At 43.7% G+C, this 22,376-nt stretch overlaps 1 protein-coding gene across 1 annotated transcript in view; it reads left to right on the top strand.

The window, feature by feature from the left end:
* Positions 1 to 22,376, top strand: part of NCKAP1L (NCK associated protein 1 like) — a 344,253-nt gene that overhangs the window by 99,525 nt on the left and 222,352 nt on the right. The window contains exons 20-23 of the mRNA XM_044285109.1: positions 6,466 to 6,597; positions 8,881 to 9,099; positions 10,163 to 10,299; positions 16,838 to 16,935. Of these exons, the coding sequence (XP_044141044.1) occupies positions 6,466 to 6,597; positions 8,881 to 9,099; positions 10,163 to 10,299; positions 16,838 to 16,935 (586 nt within the window). The remainder of the gene's footprint in view (positions 1 to 6,465; positions 6,598 to 8,880; positions 9,100 to 10,162; positions 10,300 to 16,837; positions 16,936 to 22,376) is intronic.

The following is a 22,376-nucleotide window of genomic DNA, read 5'->3' as shown; positions in this document are numbered from 1 at the left end:
CCATTTTTGTTGTGTATTAGTGGCAAAAGAAAAAAATATCAGCGGTGCATTTATATGTTCTAAAGCCTTCTGTGGCGTGTATAAGTGTAAAAAATTAAGGGCCTATTTGCCGTTCAGCGGTGCAGTTATATGTTCTAAAGCCCTTTTTGACGAGTAATAGTGGCAAAATAAAAAGAGGCAGGCCTTTCTGCAGGGGTGGTAGCGGTCGGGCAGGTGCACCAGGCCGTAGCCTAAGTGGGAAGTTGGAGAAGGTGCGTGCGATTATGTCAAAGGACGCACTAGAGTTGGTTGAGTGGCTCACTCAGCCTTCCACTTCTGCACCCTCCTCATCCTCTGTATCTGCTCCCTCCTCACTCTCTGCTGTGTGCACCCCTAAAGACACCATCACCACCACCATAGCCCCTCCACTCGAGTCAGAGGAATTATGTTCCCATCCATTCCCAGACCTTACCGATGCTCAGCCATTCTTGGCATCGGATGAGGAAGAGGAGGTAGCAACGGCCACCACCCAGCAGTCTGATGACAGTACCCAGATTAGCCCAAGGAGGGTGGTCCCCGCTGTTGCTGCCTACTCCGAGATCTCTAATGTCAGTGGTGGTGAAGGTGATGATAATGCTGTGTCGATGGACGTCACATGGGTGCCCACAAGAGAGGAAGAGGGGGGGATTTTAGAGGGAGAGACGGAGCAGCAGATAGGGAGGAGAAGGAGGAGAAGCAGGCAGAACTTGCAGTGCACAGGAGGCAAAAAGCAGACTGCAAATGTATCTGGAGTATCCATCATGCACGGTCACATCTTGCGCTCCCAGGATGCCGGCACATGGCTCCGCAGTGTGGCCCTTTTTTAACGTGTTAGCTGCTGACAATAGTGTTGCTATCTGCAGCCTGTGCTGTCAACGCATAAGTCGCGTTAAGCCCAACACTCACCAAGGGACAACCGCCTTAAGAAGGCACCTGGCCTCCCTTCACTGAGCCCAGTGGGAGCAACGCCGTCAGAACACACAAAGCCACACTCACAGGCTACACGCCCTGCCTCTTCTCCTTCTCCTCCCATTTGTCCTTCACTCCACCTTCGACCATGCCGTCGTCGCGTTCATCTGGCACAGGGCAGGCTTCCATGGCCCAAATGTTCGAGCGTAAAAAAATGATGACGCCGGGTATAATCCTCTTGCCTACTACTACTACATATAAATTGGTGGACTCGGAGGCCTTTAGAAAATTTGTGGCCATTGGCACACTGCAATGGAAGGTCCCCGGAAGGAAATATTTTCCTCAGAAGGGCATCCCAGAGCTATATGGCCACAGACACGTGGTCTAGAAAACACGGGCAGGGAAGGTACATAACTTTACTGCCCACTGGGTGAATCTTCTGACGGCCATCAAGCATGTAACCCGTGGCACCTGTGTGGATTTGGTGTTCCCACCATGGATTGCATGCAGGACTGCCTCTTCTTCTCCTCCTCCTACTTCATCCTCTGTTCTTCTCCTCAGCTGACTCCTCCTTTTCCACTGCTACCGCCTATTCCGCTGCACCCCCCAAGCTCCCCAGAACCTATTCGACGTGCCAGGTGAGACGTTGCCATGCTGTGCTATGGCTGTTGTTCCTGGAAGCCAAGAGCCACACTCCTTTCAGCTCTGCGGTCACAGGCAGATCAGTGGCTAACCCCACTCAATTTGACAATTGGTAAAGTGGTGTGCGACAACGTTGCCAATCTGCTGAGTGCGCTGAAACAGGGCAAAATTACACACGTGTTGTGCATGGCACACATCCTGAACTTAGTCGTGCAGCAATTCATTGCCAAATACCCAGGGTCCAGGACGTCTTGCGGCAGGCCAGGAAAATCTCTGTCCATTTTAGAAGATCTTACACAGCCATGGCTCGCCTTGCTGATGTTCAGCGGCGACACCACTTGCCCGTCAGACATCTGATTTGTGACTGCCCGATGCGCTGGAACTCCACCTTGTATATGCTTCATAGGCTGCTCCAGAAGAAACGTGCTGTCAAACGACTACCTGTACGAACTCTGCGGCAAGACAGGTTCTCGGGAGCTTGTTTTTTTTTCATCGCGCCAGTGGCTGATCAAGCACGACACATGCAGACTTCTGCGCCCATTTGATGAGATCACCAAACTGGTCAGTCGCAGCCAGGGCGCCATCAGTGACATCGTACCTTACGCCTTCTTTCTGGAGTGTGCATTGCGTCGTGTCATTGATCAAGCCGTCGCGGAGCAGGAGCTGGAAGATGAGGAAGTCACAATGCTGAATGAATTCCCGGGGGGGGGGGGGCTACTTCATCTGAGACAAGTCAGCAGGAGTATGAAGAGGAGTCAGAGGAGGATGATGGCTGGGGGGAGGAGAAGGAGGAGGAGCAAGAAAAGCAGGTTTTAAACTTTTCGGGGATCTCTGGTGTTGTCTGTGGCTGGGGGGAGGAGACAGAGTACGACATTCTCCTGGGCGATTAGCAGGAGCCAGGGCGATTCACCGCTTCCAATTTAGTGCAAATGGGGGCCTTCATGCTCCAGTGTTTGAAGAGGGACCCCAGTATAAAAAGCATAACAGTCAAGGACCTGTACTGGGTGGCAACGTACTTAGACCCCTGGTTTAAACACAAAATGGCGGACATGTTACCAGCATTACATATTTATCCTGTGACCGCCTAAGGCTACTTTCACACTAGCGTTCGATCGGATCCGTTCTGAACGGATCCGATCATAATAATGCAGACGGAGGCTCCGTTCAGAACGGATCCGTCTGCATTATTTTTAGCATATAACAGCTAAGTGTGAAAATAGCCTCGTACGGATCCGTCCAGACTTTCAATGTAAAGTCAATGGGGGACGGATCCGCCTGAAGATTGAGCCATATTGTGGAATCTTCAAACGGATCCGTCCCCATTGACTTACATTGTAAGTCTGGACGGATCCGCACGCCTCCGCACGGCCAGGCGGACACCCGAACGCTGCAAGCAGCGTTCAGCTGTCCGCCTGTCCGTGCGGAGGCGAGCGGAGCGGAGGCTGAACGCCGCCAGACTGATGCAGTCTGAGCAGATCCGCTCCATTCAGACTGCATCAGGGCTGGACGGCTGCGTTCGGGTCCGCTCGTGAGCTCCTTTAAACGGAGCTCACGAGCGGACCGACGAACGCTAGTGTGAAAGTAGCCTAAGGCTGTTCACCCTGTCGGATCCGTCCTTCCGCTTTTTGCTGTGCCGCCGGGCCACCACTCAGTCCCCATTGACTATAATGGGGACGGGGCGGAGCTCTGGCACAGCATGGCAGTGTACGGCAAAAGGCAGCCAGACTAAAAGTCCTGCATGTCCGACTTTTTAGTCCGACAGCCTCTCACTGCAAACTGCCGTGTTGCGCCAGAGCTCGGTCCCGTCCCCATTATAGTCAATGAGGACGCAGTGGCGGTCCGGCAGCACGGCGAAATAGCGGAAGGACGTATCCGACAGGGTTGGATCCGTCCTACCACAAGTGTAAAAGTACCCTAATGTACCTTCAGCCACAGAATCCAAAGTTCTTTGCTATCAGGTGAATGCCTATTGCCTAATTTTGAGGGCCTGCACTGGCTGACAGTTACATATTTATTCTGTGACCGCCTAATGTACCTCCAGCCACAGAATCCAAAGTTCTTTGCGGAGTTACATATTTATTCTGTGACCGCCTAATGTACCTCCAGCCACAGAATCCAAAGTTCTTTGCGGAGTTACATATTTATTCTGTGACCGCCTAATGTACCTCCAGCCACAGAATCCAAAGTTCTTTGCGGTCATGTGAATGACTATTGCCTAATTTTTGGGGCCTGTACTGGCCAACAGTTAAATTTTTTATCTTTAGCCACATAATCACACTCCTGTCTCACTCCTCTGCCTCTCATTATGGTCGCGTATGAACAGCATTCACCATAAGGACCTTCTAATGTCACAGGGTCATGTTACTGTGTCCCTCACCCCGTACTGTGCCCCTCACCCTGTACTGTGCCCCCTTATACCCTGCATTGTGCCCTCTTACCACACCCTGTGCAGGGCCCCTAGTCATTCCATGTACTGTGCCCTCTCATACCCTTTTATCTGGTCACGGTATGGCGGTGTTATCTGATCACTGTACAGAGGTGTTTTTTGGATCTATGTATGGCGGTGGTATCCAATAACTGGATGGCCATAACTGTATCCATTTTCCTGCCCACATCATCCTTTTTTAGACCTGGCAGGAGCGGGAAAAATATGCAGATTGCGGCGCTAAGGACCTTTGCGCCAGAATCTGTGTCAGAAATACGCCTAACATAGACATATTTCTATATAATAAAAGATCACCTAATTGTATTATTATTTGGGGGTAGGACTAATATCTTTATATTATATAGATTCTAGTGTATTATACTGTGCCCTGTATTTCCCAGTAGAAAATGATCCTTGGGAAACACAGTCCTCATCCCTGACCACTAGTACATGACGGGCTCCCCTCTCCGCCACGCTGCTCCGCTTTGTACTGGTGCTTATTCTGACACTAGGGCTGGGTTCACATCCTATTTTGTCCATCCATTTAATGCATACCAAAAATGTATGCTTTAACAGATGCCTCAGACTGATGCCGTACAGTGGCGTCCATTCACCATTCAGTTCCATGGTAGAAAACAAATTTACCTTAACGTATGCTTTTTTTTAATGTACTTTGCAGGATACAAAAACGTGGAGTGCTGCACATTTGTATACATCAAACTGATAGAAAATAAAAAATTTCTAGGCTCCAGCAGGGCACATTTTTGAGAGTTTCCCTTTAAGATGCATAAAAATGGCCCCTGATTAAAATACATATTTTTTGTGAGACTTTTGCCAATGACCCCCCTCTGGTATATGACTGTCCAAGTTGTGGGACTATTTGTGTACTTCTAGTAAGTGTTTGCTGGCTGCAAATATGACCTGAAGGTTTTTCAGGTTCGCCTGCCATTAAAGTGAATGGGGCCCACTGCGAACGCGCGGTTCGCGAACATTTGATCGTGAATGCGCATTCATGAATCATCCTGGCCGATGTCCGTACATCACTAATTGCATTCCAGAGCAGGTTCACAGCATGGTCAGAAGTACTGTATTTCAGGGTCACTAGTCCTCTCAACTTCAACCACAGATCTACGTTACTGCTCACTAGCTCAAGTTGTGCTGTGGCTCTGCAGCTGTCTGCCCAAGACACTCCATCACTGACTAATGCCTCATTCACACATCAATGTTTTGATCAGTGATTTCCATCAGTGGTTGTGAGCCAATACCAGGTGTGGCTCTAAATACAGAACAGGTGCAGATCTTTCCATTATACCTTATGTCTGTGGAGGCTGCACTCCTGGTTTTGGCTCAAAATCACTGATGGAAATCACTGACCAAACACTGACGTGTGAATGAGGCTTAACCAGGAGGCATTCTGAGCTACCAGTGCTGTGGAATGTTACAGCTCTGACCACCAATACATTCCTCTGAAAAGTGTGTATCAACAGCACATACAGTATGCACAACATAATATAGCATAACATTGGTCTGCACTAGTTACTTCCCTGACAGTTTATTGATTATGGATAAAATCTGTAGGAAAGGGGTAAATCAGTGCTAGACCCCTCGGAGCACTCCTTTTACTTGTGCACCAAGACAGAATCTTATCTACCGCAAGTGAATAAAGAAGTTTAATGGGGTATCACCATCACAGACAATGGGGGCATATTGCTAGGATATGCCCCCATTGTCTGATAGGTGCGGGTCCCACCTCTGAGAACGAACGAGAACGAAGCGGGGAGAGCTGTGGCTGGAGGACCCCAGATTTTCCGGGGTCCGTCCACCACCAAGCGCTGCTCCCATAGAAGTAAATTGGAGTGCACTGCACACAAGTGGTTCCTGCTCCCATTCATTTCTATGGGGCAGACGAAAATAGCAGAGCCAGCTGGCTCGGCTATTTTTGGTGGCCCCATAGAAACGAATGGCAGTATGCCCTCCATTTATTTCCCCACTCCGTTCTCATTGTAGGTGCGGGTCCCAGAGGTGGGATCCACACCTATCAGACAATGGGAACATATCCTAGCGATATGCCCCCATTGTCTGTAATGGGAATACCCCTTTAAGGCCCTTTTACACCAACCAAGGAACAGGGCAATTATCGTGGATGAGCATATGATATTTTTCCTATCAAAATGTGCCACTGATCACCCAACAAATGAGTATCTGTTGGTGATTATACTTATGTGGCATGTAAAATCATCATTTGCTGGCAGCAGATTGTCCTGTGTAAACACGAGTCTGCTGCCGGAAAACATTGAATCTATATGGGGACAAACAATCACAGTGATACATGCAGCCATTCAGTGGGGATGATTGCTGCATGTAAATGCAAAGGTAGATTTGTTATTTGTTTTCTTTTTTCAAGATGGAGCTGTATTACTGCATTGATGTATAAGTTGGGATTATATACATTTTTCTGTATTTTTTTTCAGCATGGACAAGCTTCACCTTACACTCTGTGAACTCTGCATGTCTTTAAATCATGTGCAGAAAATCATGATATTTGATCATGTGGTAACGCCAATTGAGTACCTGAGCTCAAACATAGAGAACAAATTTGGCCGGTATGTCGTGGTAATGTCATAAATAATCATTAGATACTGTTATACTAATATATGCACTTAGAGTAGCAGATTATAGGATTATATATAGTTACAGTGGCATGCAAAAATTTGGACACCCCTGGTCAAAACTACTGTTACTGTAAACAGTTGAGTAAGTTGAAGATGAAATGATCTCCAAAAGTTAAAAACTAATGTTTCAACATTTTAAGCAATATCGGTGTATTATTTTGGTTTTGTACAATTTTAGAGTAAAAAAAGGAAAGAAGTACCCTTTAAAAGTATGGGAACCCAAAGAGATTTGAGCGCTCAGATAACTTTGGCTGAGGTCTCAGACCTTAAATAGCCTGTAAGAGTTAAGGATTGCTCACAATCAGCATTAGGAAAGGCCAGGTGATGCAAATTTTTAATCGTTATAAATACCCAGACTCCTGTAACCTTGTCCCAAAAAACTGCAGGCATGGGTTCTTCTAAGCAGCTGCCTAACAATCTGAAAATGAAAATGGTGGAAGCTCACAAAGCAGGCAACAGCTATAAGAAGATAGCAAAGTGTTTTCAGGTCGACACTTCCTCAGTTCGAAATGTAATTAAGAAATGGTAGTTAACAGGAACAGTGGAGCTCAAGAGAAATTCTGGAAGACCAAGAAACATTTCAGAGACAGCTGCTTGTAGGATTGCTAGAAAGGAAAATAAGAACCCCCTCTTGACTGCAAAAGAACTTCAGGAAGATTTAGCAGACTCTGGAATTGTGGTACATTGTTCTACTGTTCATCGACAACTGCACAAATATGGCCTTGAAGAGTTATCAGAGGAAAACCTCTCTTGCATCCGCACCACAAAAATGCCAGTCTTAATAAATGACCCACTATGTTCCTATGGAACCCTGCCACCAACAGGACCTCAATAAGAACTAATGTGCGGCAGCTTCTGTTCATTCAGAAGGACAGAAGCTGCCCCACATTGTATCCGGATCCCCTGATCCTCGCCAGGGGAAGCCAGAACACACCCAGATTTGCATGCTTCTGGGTTTTTGCTCACTCGGATGCCATGGTTATGTTTGACCACGGCATCTGAAGGGTTAAATGTCCGCAATCGGCATTACTGACATTAGTCCTGTGTGCCTGCTGTTCAAAACAGTGGGCACCCGGGGCAATGATACCCGCTTGAAAGCGGGCGCTATCTTTAAAGTCCTGGCTGGTCGGGAAAGCGCTAAAATACAACAGGAATGTGTCATCTTTAACTTTATGCCTTTTGGAGATCATTTCATCTTCAACTTGCCTAACTGTTCACAGTAACATTAATTTTGACCAGAGGTGCCCAAACATTTGCATACCACTGTATATGGATTCACGTGGAGTCTTTCATCTTTTAGAGAAATATGTGCACTATCTTATACTGTAATAAGAGGCATTCTCCCCTAAAAGCATTGCTTCTAGTGGAGCATATACTGTATTCTGTATGTTGTCATACAGTGACACCTGGAATGCCCATGACTCTGGAACAGAACATGCAGTCTCAGTGCACACAGTTATGCAATATGCATGATATACTATATATATTGTTTGTCATTTCATATGGGGCTGTATTTACTATATAAGCAAATTTGCCATGTGTAATCCCTAATCAATAATTACTGTAATATTAAAATAAAAATTATGTAATATTATATTGTAAATGCAGCCCTGATTTCAAAATTGAATATGCCATAGACATCTGTTCTGTACAAAGAAATCATGCCACTTAGGCATTTTGTCTCCTATTATGATCTGTAGATCTGTTACTGTAGTTTTTTTTTTCACTGTAGACCAGAAATGAGAAAACATAGATTTTTAGAGAGCCTGATGTAACAAAACACTTTTAGGTGCCAATTACATAGTGCATTTTGGCCCCAGAATTTTGATGCAGACACTGTGGAGGTAATGCTGCAGTTAACCTGGGACCAAAAAATACTGCCTTAGAATGCCTAAATAATTACTGTACTCTATCCAATATCCACATAATACTCAATATGAAGCCCACATAATACCGTGGAGCGGGTGTAAGATTGGACTGTCCAGGTCTCCTCTTCTCCCCTCCTTGTTTTCGGTGACTGAGTTAATAAAGGCCAGTTTTTTTACTGATAGATGAGGTTTCTGAATGCTCACAAATACCCTGCAGGCAGGGAACAGGGAACTGTAGACTGCTGAAATTTGAGGAAATACCAGTTTATTTTAATAAATGATATTACACAAACAGCATTTTAATAATAAGTTTGCTTTAAATATCAATTACAAATGCATGTTTTAGAGCCTTGGTTTCTTTGGTGAACTGGAAGCCAAATACTCGGGAGATCCAGCGTCCTTCAGAAGTCCTGAGCGCAATGCGGTCTTTTCTCAGCACTCTGCAGTCCATTGCTCACCTCGTAAATATTGATGTCACCCGTACTATTCGGAATACCCTTCTGCAACAAACACAGGCAATGGATGCAAATGGGGAGCAGACCATTACTGCAATCTATACCAACTGGTAAGTGCCATTTTACATGAGACTGTCCAGTGGGCATTTGAACACATGCTTCGGTCCAATCCCATAAAATAAAGGTGACCATATTTCTCAAGGCTTTTTTACACTTTATGATTGTTGGGCCGATTATTGGGAAGGAATTATTGTGCAAATACTCGTTCCTGATAATTGGCCCAGTGTAAAGGTGCCGCCAGTCACCTGATGAGTGTTCACATGCTTTTTCATCCAGTGACAGCATTGCTGATGTGCTACCAAAAATCATAGTTTCTGAGCAGCAGATTGTTCTGTGTGAAGAGCTCTCTGCCTGGACTGATTCACTATGGCAAGAATCAGTCACCTCCAGACCTATGGCTGTTTTGAAACTACAACTCCCAGAATCCTCCTGGGGTGACGGTAGTTGGTGATCAATCGCAGTAGTGATCGCTTGTACCCATACAGTGGAAGTGATTTTGTACATGTAAATGATGGCCTCACCTCTGCTCATGACCAAGCAATTATTGGGAATGAGTGGTTTGTTCCACTAACTGTTGGGCCATGTAGATTGCTGGCCGAATACTTTCTACCTGACCCTCCCACTGACATGCAGGCCAGTCTAGTTGAGCTTGCATTTATTTTCATTTGGGAAAGGGGAATAAGACACTGCTCGATTCCTTCAGTAGCTGCTTACCCTAACACTTGGAACAAAGAATCTGGCAAATTATAATACAACATGCCAAATCCTTCTTCCCCTGACATCTTCCATCAAGGGAGCCAGGACATCCCTATACACAGTAGATGGTCGGCTAGTCCTGCTGAAATTCTCTGGTTTTGGCTGACATTCCTTTGGCTATCTTTACTTAGAAGACAGTTGGCCGGTCCCACCAAAGATCGATTGATTTATTTGACTTTTTTCCCTTCTTCTCCCCTATATGTTCTAGTGACATTGAACCAATTATCGCTATTACACTGTAGATTCACTTAAAAACCAAACAAAAATGTATTGCTTGTAGTAATTCAAGCAAATGTATCTGTTTGAACACCTTCAGATGTAGTTAGATTTTTTTTTTTTGTTTTGTTTTACACAAAGGTACTTGGAGTGTCTTCTTCGTCAGGCTAGTGCGGGGCTAGTCTTGTATTCTCCAACAATGAAGTGCTTTGTTGATATACCGACAGAGATGAGTGGGGAGCAAGGACTCAATGCAGATGAATACACAGATGCCTCAGGTGTGTAAAACTAGAATACATTTACATAAATGCAAGTAATAGCCATGTTTTGTGTTACTTTTATCCCTTATTGCACAATCTTAAGATATTCTCTAAATAACCCAACTGCGATAAATCTCAGACAACCCCAATTGCTTAAAATAAAAACCATGATATACTCACCCATTTCTCAAGTGCCATTATCTTCTGTGCTGGTCCGGCACAGGTGCAGTGATAACCTGTGTGAATTCGGCATGGGACTGCTGCAACCAATCATAGGCCTCAGCTTGTATGTAGCAGCAGAAGTACCAGACTAACATTGTTGAGAATGCTGCTGGAAAAAAGGGTGAGGATAGTATGTTTTTAATTTTATTTAATGGAGTTTTCTGGGAGTAGAATATTAATGACCTATCTCGAGGATAGGTCATCAATATCTGATTGGTGGGGTCTGACCCCTGACAATCAGCTGTTTTAAGAAGCTGCAGTGTTCCAGTGAGTGCTGCGGCCTCTTCTTAGGCCAGTGATGTAATTGGTCACATGGCCTAGGTTCAGCTAGGTTCCCAGCTCTGCTTGCAGATTTCCACCTGAAAAATTTCTGTTGGGCCAGAATCCACTTTGGCCTGTCTGGGTTGGTTTAGCTTTAAATTAGGCTGTGCCGGATGTGGATGTGGTCCATGGTCCAGTGGTTTGGAATGAAGCCTGCTTGGCTTTTGCTGAGGACATTGTACGGGTGAGGAAGTTGAAGATCCTTTTATTCAAGACGCTGTTAAACAGTTACCAGGTTGCTGCTGACATACATCCCTTGGTAGTCGGCTGGGTCGTACCTGTCTCTGCTTTTGTGCATGGGGTTATGAGGCTTTGTTTTCAGCTCTGGGGGAAGTAGCTACAGCACTCAGAACAACATTGAAGAGCTTCAGTCTTGATTGAAGCTATTGCGGCCTGGATACCTGCGTGCTGTATTTTATTATTTCTGGGAGGATCCTATCTAGGCTACTTTTTTACCCTTTATCAATGAGATCATTTGTGTTATCTCCTGCAGTGTGATTGGTGTATCCAAAGGGTTTTGGAAATCTTAGATTTTTTTTCTTCCATGTCCTTCAGTTTTCTTCTCAGTCTCTTTTTCTGGGCTTTGGTCCTCTTTTGTGATGTCTTTGTAAATGTCCTTGAAGTACTGGAGCCAGTTGTTGTTGTTTTTACAGTTTGTGCCAATGTGGTTCTATAGTTCCTAGAAAGATTTGTCTTAGAGGAAGTCTTGGAGTTGGACGGGTTTGTTCGAGATGTGGCATTTATTTTTATTTTTGACCATGCTGATTGCCTTTGTACAGTATAATAGGCTTCCCTCAAACCAGAGTTATTATTTATTTGAATTTTTTTTTATTTGAGGCCATTCTTACAGCCTGCCTTATAGCTTTACACTCCCTGCCAAACCAACTGTTTTGCCTTCTTGGCCTCTTGTTTGTGTTTAGGTCTCTTACTGCAAGATTTACTCCCTTTTGATTTAACTCATCTTTGCTAGCTGGCTTAATTGTTCTCCTATCTGCTGTTGCTGGTCCTGGAGGTAGTTGGTGCCTGTATGTATGATAATGTGGTTGGGGTTGGTGAAATATGGATTATTGATGACAGATGTTGCTTTTTTTTATAACTGAGCAGTGGATTTTTCTAGACTATTTTTCCTGGCAAGAGTCGCCTTGCCATTTGAGTCTAATCAGGACAGTATCAGGACATTGTCACTTATTGTTCCCATGTTGTCTGATGTCAGTGTCCTGTCTGCTGCTCAGCTGCTTGGCTTTTCTTTCATTTTGTCTGCACACCCCCTTTCTTTCCCTGAGTCCACCTCCCGGATTAGGGGTTGTGTTGGGGACTTTAATTTTGCCATCTCTTGCCTCAGCTCTTCGTTTTCTTAAAGCAGTTCTTGCAGTTTACCTCTTATTTCCTCCAGGGCTGATGCCTGTTCAGACTTCAGGATGTTTATTTCTTTAGTTACTTGGTCATTTTCATTTTTGTCATCAAGATTTTTTTAGCACATTAAAACGTAATATATATCTCGTATAAAATAATTATCTGAACCCAACATTACCCCCTTAATATCAATTATTCAAAATCCGTGGCAGCCAACCAGCACTAGATTATAAAGAACCAGGTGTCCTACCACAGCAAAAGCATGTTCCTGTGTCCTTCAGGTATCCATGGTAGATATCCGTTTTAGGAGAGATAAATATTAAAATTTAAGTTTTAATGTGCTCTCCCATTTATGAGTGGTCACCTTTTCAGTACATATATGATTTCTGGTGATTCATCCTCCATAATATTCTTGTGAGTTATTTTTGTATTCACCAAGATTTTTTGCAGCTGTTCTTTAAACTGTATGAAGTCCCTTTCTATCTGAGACAGACCATCTCTGAAGGTCTCTGTTGAGGGATGTGAATCATTAGGACATGAAGTGGAAGGGGGGTTTCTGGTGGTTGTTTCTGTAGAGTTAGGTCTGTCACCGCTCTTAGTTGCTGGAGTTTGTTCTTTGTAGATTTGGGCCTGGACTTTAATATGAGCAAAGGGTTCCTCAAATAGGTCTTGGTTGCCCCATTGCCTTGTATCACTGTGGTGCCATTGTTGTATAGGTTGATGCTAAGTGCAACGTCCTCTTCATCATTTAGTAAATCTTTTAATAAGATTTTTCAGTCATCATTGATGGCTCACTTTGTGATGCTCTTATAATCTGCACAGGCTGTGTGTGCCAGGTGGAGGGCTGCTCAGTGTAAAATAGAACATTTGTTTTCCTCTTATCGTCCTCTATTGAAGTCAGTAAAAAGGGTTTCTGTTTTTACTCTGATTGTAGTATGTTCTATCTATCTATCTAATATCTATCTATCTTTTATTTGGATATTATTTCCTACATGGTGAGTAGGTAATTAATAGTAATTTTCAGTATTTTCCCTGTACCATCCTACTCATTAGAACTGACTTTCTGCACCTCTTGTGTGATAGTTCTGGCAAACAATGGGTGAATGGTAACTGTAGACAACTGCTACTTAAAATCTTTAAGTATTTATCTTTAAGAAGGAAGCTGAGCTGAAGTGTCCTCCTCAGGCATCATTAACCCATTAGCGGTTTGGACAGCTTTTTTTGCAGAAGATAACAGTCACAGACGTCTCCCTACCCCCACTGTTGATAAGCGAGCAGACAGGCAAGAACTTGGGATGCTGCAGTCGTGTATGTGAGCCGCATCCCCTGAAGCGTGTTGCCATGGCAATGACTCGTCCCTCCCATCTTTTTCAGAGTTTTAATTCTTGTCATCAGTTATTAGACTCTTACATGTGATGGGGGAGCAGTAATTCCTGCTACTCTATCACCGAGCAGAGAATTGTATTTCAGAGATCACCAACCATCGGGTTCCCCCGAACACCCATTTTAATTATTGATTTGTGCGATGCAGTTATGTGGAATGATTGAAATATAGTAGAAGTTTATGTTTCCGTAATACCGTCAGGTTATCAGCAGTAAACAAGTGTTTTGTTCAAGGAATGCAGTCAAATTAGTTTTCCCAAAATCAATTTGCTATTTCAAAGCTTTTAAAATGAAGAAAAATTGAGTTTTTATTAAGAGCTATGAATGAGCTGGCCAGGGGATAAGTGTTGAGTCATAGCACTCAGTGATGGGCTGCTTTCTATGCAGTGTCTGATACTGCAATATGACAATCTGATCAATAAGGGGTTGTCTGAGTGTTTTTTACTGATAAACTGTCCTCAAAATAGGTCATCAGTATCTGATCAGTGAGGATCCGACTCCTGGCAAACCCGCCGATCAGCTGTTTAAAGAGGCCATGGTGCTCCGGTGAGCACTGTCGCCTCTTCCCTGGCCAGCGGACAGAAGACTGAAGCCTAACTGGTTGGCCATGATATGGGGTGGTAACCCAGAAACTCAAGAAGTAATTGAAGAGATATAGGTGGCTCAAGTGCGCAGCCAGTCACTGTCTGGTGTAGCAGTTGATAGGATGTGGCCAGAGTCACGCTACTTCTGATGAAGAAGGGCCGTAAGATCCCCTGCAGCAGAAGATGAAACTGTAGGAATAGTTCATCCGAGTGCTGGATCATCCTAGGCCCAGGGACCCTATGATGGAGCAGCATTTGAGCTTCCTGCTTTCGAGCCTATACAGCTTGGAGTAAGACAACATGCATAAAGAGGATGATGTGGTCAAAATACTAATTTGCCTAATAATTCTGCACTCCCTGTATAACTACACATGGGCAAATAAGACATATAAATATTTCCTTGTAATAAACCCTGTTAATGGCTGTATCAAACAGCACTTGCACCCCAATAACAAGAACGGTTTGCTGGAATTACAGAGCTGTATAATGACGTTTTTCTAACATCCCTAGCGCTTGCTGACGTCTCTTCCTGCACTAAGTACACTGGAAAATGGCAGAATCCAAGATGGCTGAGGCTATTTATAGGGCTGTGACATCACAGGGCTGTCTGGCTGCTGATTGACTGCATGCATGGCATTATGGGTGATCGCGCCTTCCCAGAGTTCCTTGCTCCATGTCCTCACATGTGCAGCAGCCATTTTAGGAAAAAACACGATTCGTTGCCAGGAAGTGTGAGGAAATTTGGATTTGGTGCAAATCGAATTTTTCCTGAAATTCGGATCGAATTCCACTTCGTCAACCTCGATTCGCTCATCTCTAGTTTTATTTAATCTAAGGGTGACCCAGTACAGGGATTAATTAAAGGCCTATCCAGCCCTTGGGAATCACTGTCTAAGAACTCCCCCTTTTTTGTTGTTTTTGTTTCACTTTATGCATGTATAAAGGGGTTTTGTACAATATGGCCAAAAACAAATGTTTCTGTCCTGTTAATCTGCTGTTAACCTTGAATGTGACAGCTCAGCTCACTCATGACGACATGTGGTGTTCACAAAATAAAACTTTCAATGAATTTTTGCCATCGGAAATCATTTTTGGTTCAAAGAATGCATATTGTTCGCAGCTAATGGTGTCCTACATGTCATTATTGTGAAAAAGCATCATGGTTAACAATATGTATTTCTGAACACAGAAAATCAGTCGGAACCTTTTGACAATGTCCTTCAATGACTTTGCTGCAGAAATGTAAGCAAGTGCTGTAGTCTCCTCCTTTTACCGAGAATAGTGCGCTTGGTATTGACCTTGTGTCCAAATACTTATTACAACTGTCACATTGTAACCACTTGTATATAGCGAGTCCTGATGGGAAATGCATTTGCTTTGATTTAATTGTCTTTTTTGCTGTGTCTCTCTTTTCTAATCTAAATCTTCTGTATAACCTATTATAAGGAGCACAAGACCAGAATGAAATAAAGGCTAATGGCTCCTGACACAAAAAAAATGTTTGTAAAATATATCGATGAACCCACTGTTATTAAGCAATGGAAGCAATATTCAGAATTAGTTAAAATGTTTACTTTACAACCAACTAAAGTGTTAAAAAGATAGAAGTGGCACAAATAATAATCTTTATACATAGCACACACCATATTCTGCAATGCCTTACAAACAAGTAAAATGACAAGTAATCAAAACAATGAGCAATCACTGAGACAGAAGGAAATCTCATAATCTAAATGAAAAGGGAGGAGAGATTCCATAGGAACATGGCACTAATATAGTCCAGGCGGCAGTCCTGTATGTTGGCATTGATAATATAATTAAGGGTCCATTCACACGTCCGTGGTGTGTTGCAGACCCGCAAATTGCGGATCCGCAACACACCTGGCCGGCACCCGCTATAGAAATGCCTATTCTTGTCCGCAGCTGCGGACAAGAATAGGACATGTTCTATCTTTTGCGAAGCTGCGGACCGGAAGTTCGGAGCCGAAACCCAGAAGTTCGGGGCCGCGCTCCTCAAATGCGGAAGCGGAGAGCACATAGTGTGCTCTCCGCTTCACGTCCGGGCCCATAGAGAATGAATAGGTCTGCATCCGTTCCGCAAAATTGCGGAACGGGTGCGGACCCTTTTGCGGACGTGTGAATGGACCCTAAAGCTGCATAAATCAGTTAATCAGGCCAATAAAGGGGAAACTAGTTGTGGACCAGATTGAGTAGAGCTTTCTGTGAGGTCAGGTTGTAGGCCATAGACTATGGTCATGTGATGTAGACCTCCTTAAAACTTGGAGAAGCAAAGCAAATAAAGGAGCAGGTCCAATTGTCCAGGGCAGTGAGTTCTACAGAATTTGCGCAGGTTGGAAAAGTCCTTCACACAAGACTGAGAGGACTGGAGTGGGGAGTGAGAGTTGTCATTAGTTAAGTAAAGAGCATAAGTTGTTTGCTAGATGGACAAGAAAGCAAATATGTAAGACAGATCAGCATTGTGGAGAACTTTGTGGTTCTTGCATCCTAATTTTTAGCCAGGATCACAGCAGTCAGACCAACCCAATTGTCCATTTGTGGGAGTAGTATGACACCAATGTCTGTAGTGAGCCAACCCCTATATATAAATTCAACATTGCCAACACAAAGTCACTTATCTATTCTACTATATTTGTATGTGTATTTCTTACCCCTGATTTTATTTAAATCTTTAGAGATAAAGGCTTTAGCTGAGATGCTTGGTCCATATGGGATGAAGTTTCTGAGTGAGAACCTTATGTGGCATGTGACATCTCAAATTGTAGAGTTAAAGGTAAATATATTTGAATGTGTCAAATTTTCTCAATCATGCATTATGAATATGTTAAAATGGAAAATTACAACTACTCTAGTTGTGCCACACATTCAGACATTACATGCATAGGAATCACACTGCCCACATTACAGATGACATGTTACCGCAGGACAACATTTTCAGTTCCATGTATTTTGCATTGGGAGTCTAACAAAATCACATGCAACTAAAATGTCTGTTAAGCAGCAACTAAATAAATTGGCTAAAACAACAGAAACATATTACTGTTCTAAAGAGTGCAGTTAAAACCCACAATTAAATTGCGGCAGTGCTTCTGAACCCTTATTTGTTGCAACTGTGTGGACAGTTACATGGCTTTGCGACTTTTTGGCCTTATTTACGCAAAAAATTATGCAACATTTTGCATTTTTTTACCACTCATTCTAGATTTCTAAAATGGGCATGTTATCTTGTCAAGCTGATTAAGCTAGAATGATCAACTACAACTTTAAAAAATTGGAATAGCATTTCAAGACAGAAGATTTAGGGGTAATGTACTGTATGAAAGGCTTTGCACTAGAAAAGTGGAATTTTTTTAGATGCTTTTTCAGTGTAGTAAATTTTCACCAAACCCTGCCCCCATTCCCCCTTCACCACTATTGCTAATTTCAGCTTCTCACCTGGCACAGAGAGAAACCCTGGAAACATTATTAATATTCACTCTATGTCTTCTCCTGTCACAATCCATTACTTTTTCCTCTCACAATCTCTGAACTTACTGGCCGACACATTCTATAAACATGGCTTCAACCTTCCGACACTGCTTCCCCTACTGCTCTATCTTATGTGGGCTACACTTTTCCCATACTCCCAGGTGTAATAACAGGCATGGAGGAGGAGTGGGCATACAACTTTCTCCACAGTGCACGTTTCAGGTCATTCCCCATACCCTCTCTGACATTCCCCTGTTTTGTGGTCCATACCATCAGATTCTTCTGCCCATTCCCCCTGTGAGTTGCTAATGGCTATTGCCCCCCAAGCTCCCCCAGCAGTTCCTGGATCACTTTGCTGTTTGGCTTCCTCACTTCCTATCATCCGAATCACCAACTCTTATTATGGGTAATTTTAATATCCCTGCGAAAGGTGTACCACAATGATATGCAAATGACAACACAGGCTAATCCCTCAAGCTGATGTTAAGAACTGAGACTTTAGCCAATGTATTCCTATCAGGAACACACCGGAGCCATTTTGCACCACCGTCAACGTATCTCAGAGTGGCATGGGTTCCTACCACTAGACTACGTACGGAGTGTGAACACGGTGAAAGATACAACTTACAGACAAGCTCCCACATACCTCCATAGTGAGATCACTCAGGTAGTGGGAGAGATGATAAGGCTGTAAGCCTATAACAGGCCATGTGACACAGGCTACCAGGGGCAACAGAATGCTACCAGCAGTACGCAATGGCATATTCTAAACATATCAAGACAAATAACTGAAATAAAGTGGCCTAAATGGGAGAAAATGCTCAAAAACCCCAAACACTGTGGCATGTTTATAACCAGGGGAGCAATTCCTCCGCATGTGATCTGTTGCTAACGGCAATCCCGAGCAAAAATGCATACAATGGAGGATGTCGGCAGCGGATCACATACACCACAATTTTAATATCCCCATTATCCTGTCTCTCTATCAGGGTCTTTTTTTCTTTCCAAACCTTACTCTCTCAGCCTCTCACAACTGTCTTCATCTGCAACGCACAAAGATCGCAATACGCTTGATCTAGTCTTCTTCTGCCTTTGCTCAGTCTAAGACTTTATTAACTCCCCCTTCCTGCTTTCTGGCCACAATCTTATTTCCTTTACTATAAAGGTCTCCCATGCTTCTCATGACATTCCTACCTTTCACACATACAGAATTCTACACACCATTAATCCCTAGCAACTCATTGATACACTACAGTTATCTCTCGCCCCAATCTCTTCGTTCTCTTGTCTTGATCTGGCTGCCAATCATTACAACCATACCCTCAAAACCACCTTGGATGAAGCAGCTTCAATTGCAATCCGACCTTCCTGACATAGAACATGGACAAAACCACAAATACAGTACCTGCAGATTTCCTCCATTATAAATGTATGCTTAAAACCTACAATTCTATCCTACACCTTGCCAAGCAGAACTATTTCACCTTTATCATTTCCTCACTCTCAAATAACCCAAAGTAAGGCTACTTTCACACTTGCGTTCGGAGCGGATCTGTCTGGTGTCTGCACAGACGGATCCGCACCTATAATGCAAACGCTTAGATCCGTTCAGAACGGATCCGTTTGCATTACCATGTTTTTTGTTCATGATAGTGCAAACGGATCCGTTTTGACTTTACATTGAAAGTCAATGGGGGACGGATCCGTTTGAAAATTGAGCCATAGTGTGTCAACTTCAAACGGATCCGTCCCTATTGACTTACATTGTAAGTCTGGACGGATCCGTTTGCCTCCGCACGGCCAGGCGGACACCCGAACGCTGCAAGCAGCGTTCGGGTGTCTGCCTGCTGAGCGGAGCGGAGGACAAACGGTGCCAGACTGATGCATTCTGAGCGGATCCGCATCCACTCAGAATGCATTAGGGCTGGACGTATCCGTTCGGGGCCGCTGGTGAGAGCCTTCAAACGGAACTCACAAGCGGAGCCCCGAACGCAAGTGTGAAAGTAGCCTAACTCTTTGATACTTTCCACTCACTTCTAAGCCCTAAAGTGCATGTGCCATCACTGACCTCTGTGGTAAAGACCTGGTCACTTACTTCAGAGATAAGATTGGTAACATCCAGCAGGAAATAATCTCCCAGTCCCCATCCAGCTTCGATCCTCTTTCCTCCAACACTTCCTTGTGTCCTCTTTCGACCTTGTAACGGAAGAAGTAGTCTCCAGGCTTCTCTCTTCATTTCAACCCATGACCTGCAGCAGTGAGCCTATGCCCTACACCTCCTCCAATCCCTCTTCCCGGCTGTCATTATTCACCACTGCAATATTTAACCTCTCTCTCTCTTTCTTCTGGTATCTTTCTGTCCTCATTCATACATTCTGTTATAACCTCACTTCTAAAAAAAAACATCTCTTGACTCAAACTGTGCTGCTAACTACCGACCTGTTTTTAACCTCCCCTTTATCTCTAAATTCCTGGAACATCTCATCTACACTTCCCCCTTCAGTCTGTCCTAAATGCAGCAGCCAGGCTTATTTATCTCTTAACCTGCTACACCGATGCCTCTAGGCTGTGACAGTCACTTTACTAGTTGGCCACCCACCACAGAATACAGTTCAAACATCTCACCCTTCCCCACAAAGCTCTCCACAGTGCTGGATCTCTGTACATATCCTCCTTCATTTCTGTTTACCACCCTACCTGTGCTCTTCGTTCTGCCAACGATCTAAGATTAACATCCCCCTTAATTCGTACCTGTTACTCTCATCTTCGAAACTTTTTTCGAGCTGCGCCAACTCTCTGGAATACTCTGCCCTGGACAATGAGGTTAATTCCCAACTTACCTTAAAACCACATCTTATAGGCTTCCCTAAACTAACTCCTGCCAACCCTTATTTTCAGAACTGAAAGCCATCTTCTGACAGTAATCCCCACACCCAAAGCACTAGCTCACACAGCTCAGCCTGCACCATTCCTTTAATACAAAGATGGCTGGACCACTTCATATAACAATCAACAATCTTGCGAGCAGAGCCCTCACTCCTAGTGTATCGGTTGTATATTAGCCTGTAATTTTGTAAAGTCTTTTGTTTTGTACATGAACCCTCTGAATTTTAAAGCGCTGCGGAATATGATGGCGCTATATAAAGATGATTTTTATTATGATTATTATTGAGACATGTTCAAGAAGTGCAATTCACGGCATTTTTTATTTACTAGTGTTTAACAAATCAAGGTTAGCGAAGTGGACTTTGATCCGAATCTCAGGAAAAAAATTATTTGCCACAGAGGGAATTTCCTTGTGCTTTGTGATAACAAATCGATTTTCCCTGAAATGGCGGTAAAAAATAAATAAAAAATCATACTTACCTCATCCATTTGAGCTTGAAGAGGCCACCGTTGCCAGTAGGGCACTATCCCCAAAAATGTATAAATAAGTGAGAGATAGAGTACTGTATGCTCACTTTATGAGGTTGGGCTGCAGCCCAAGATTTAATCCAAGAACTCTGGTGGACTGATGAAAGGTCTGGAAGCGAGGTCTCTTTTACCTTTTATTGACAGTGTAAACAGCAACATGTTTCAGGACTGCACTAGTTCCTTCTTCAGGCATAACACAATAAAATGTTATTGTGAAATACCCAAAGAAAGGACCTGATTTCTCTCTCCCACCCTTCACTTTCTCAATTCTCCCTGACAACCTTTATGTCTTCCATGAATCTCACTGTGCAGAACATGTTTGCACATATAACAGTAGCTAGACAGCTCTGGCTTATGTGTCTTGTAAAGGTACAGTCAGGTCCATAAATATTGGGACATCAACACAATTCTAAAATTTTTGGCTCTATACACCACCACAATGGATTTGAAATGAAACAAACAAGATGTGCTTTAACTGCAAACTGTCAGCTTTAATTTGAGGGTATTTACATCCAAGTCAGGTGAACGGTGTAGGAATTACAACAGTTTGCATATGTGCCTCCCACTTGTTAAGGGGCCAAAAGTAATAGGACAATTGGTTTCTCAGCTGTTCCATGGCCAGATGTGTGTTATTCCCTCATTATACCAATTACAATGAGCAGATAAAAGGTCCAGAGTTCATTTCAAGTGTGCTATTTGCATTTGGAATCTGTTGCTGTCAACTCTCAAAGAGCTGAGATCCAAAGAGCTGTCACTATCAGTGAAGCAAGCTATCATTAGGCTGAAAAAACAAAAACCCATCAGAGAGATAGCAAAAACATTAGGCATGGCCAAAACAACTGTTTGGAACATTCTTAAAAAGAAGGAACGCACTGGTGAGCTCAGCAACACCAAAAGACCCGGAAGACCGTAATCAACTGTGGTGGATGACCGAAGAATTCTTTCACTGGTGAATAAAACGCCCTTCACAACAGTTGGCCAGATCAAGAACACTCTCCAAGAGGTAGGTGTAATGTGTGTCAAAGTCAACAATCAAGAGAAGACTTCACTAGAGTGAATACAGAGGGTTTGCCACAAGATGTAAACCATTGGTCAGCCTCAAAAACAGGAAGGCCAGATTAGAGTTTGCCAAACAACATCTAAAAAAGCCTTCACAGTTCTGGAACAACATCCTATGGACAGATGAGACCAAGATCAACTGGTACCAGAGTTATGGGAAGCGAAGAGTATGGAGAAGGAAAGGAATTGCTCATGATCCTAAGCATACCACCTCATCAGTGAAGCATGGTGGTGGTAGTGTCATGGCGTGGGCATGTATGGGTTCTCTTGTAT

Source organism: Bufo gargarizans, chromosome 3 (assembly GCF_014858855.1).
Source record: "Bufo gargarizans isolate SCDJY-AF-19 chromosome 3, ASM1485885v1, whole genome shotgun sequence".
Taxonomy (NCBI): domain Eukaryota; kingdom Metazoa; phylum Chordata; class Amphibia; order Anura; family Bufonidae; genus Bufo; species Bufo gargarizans.
This window is presented reverse-complemented; position numbering and strand designations above follow the sequence as displayed.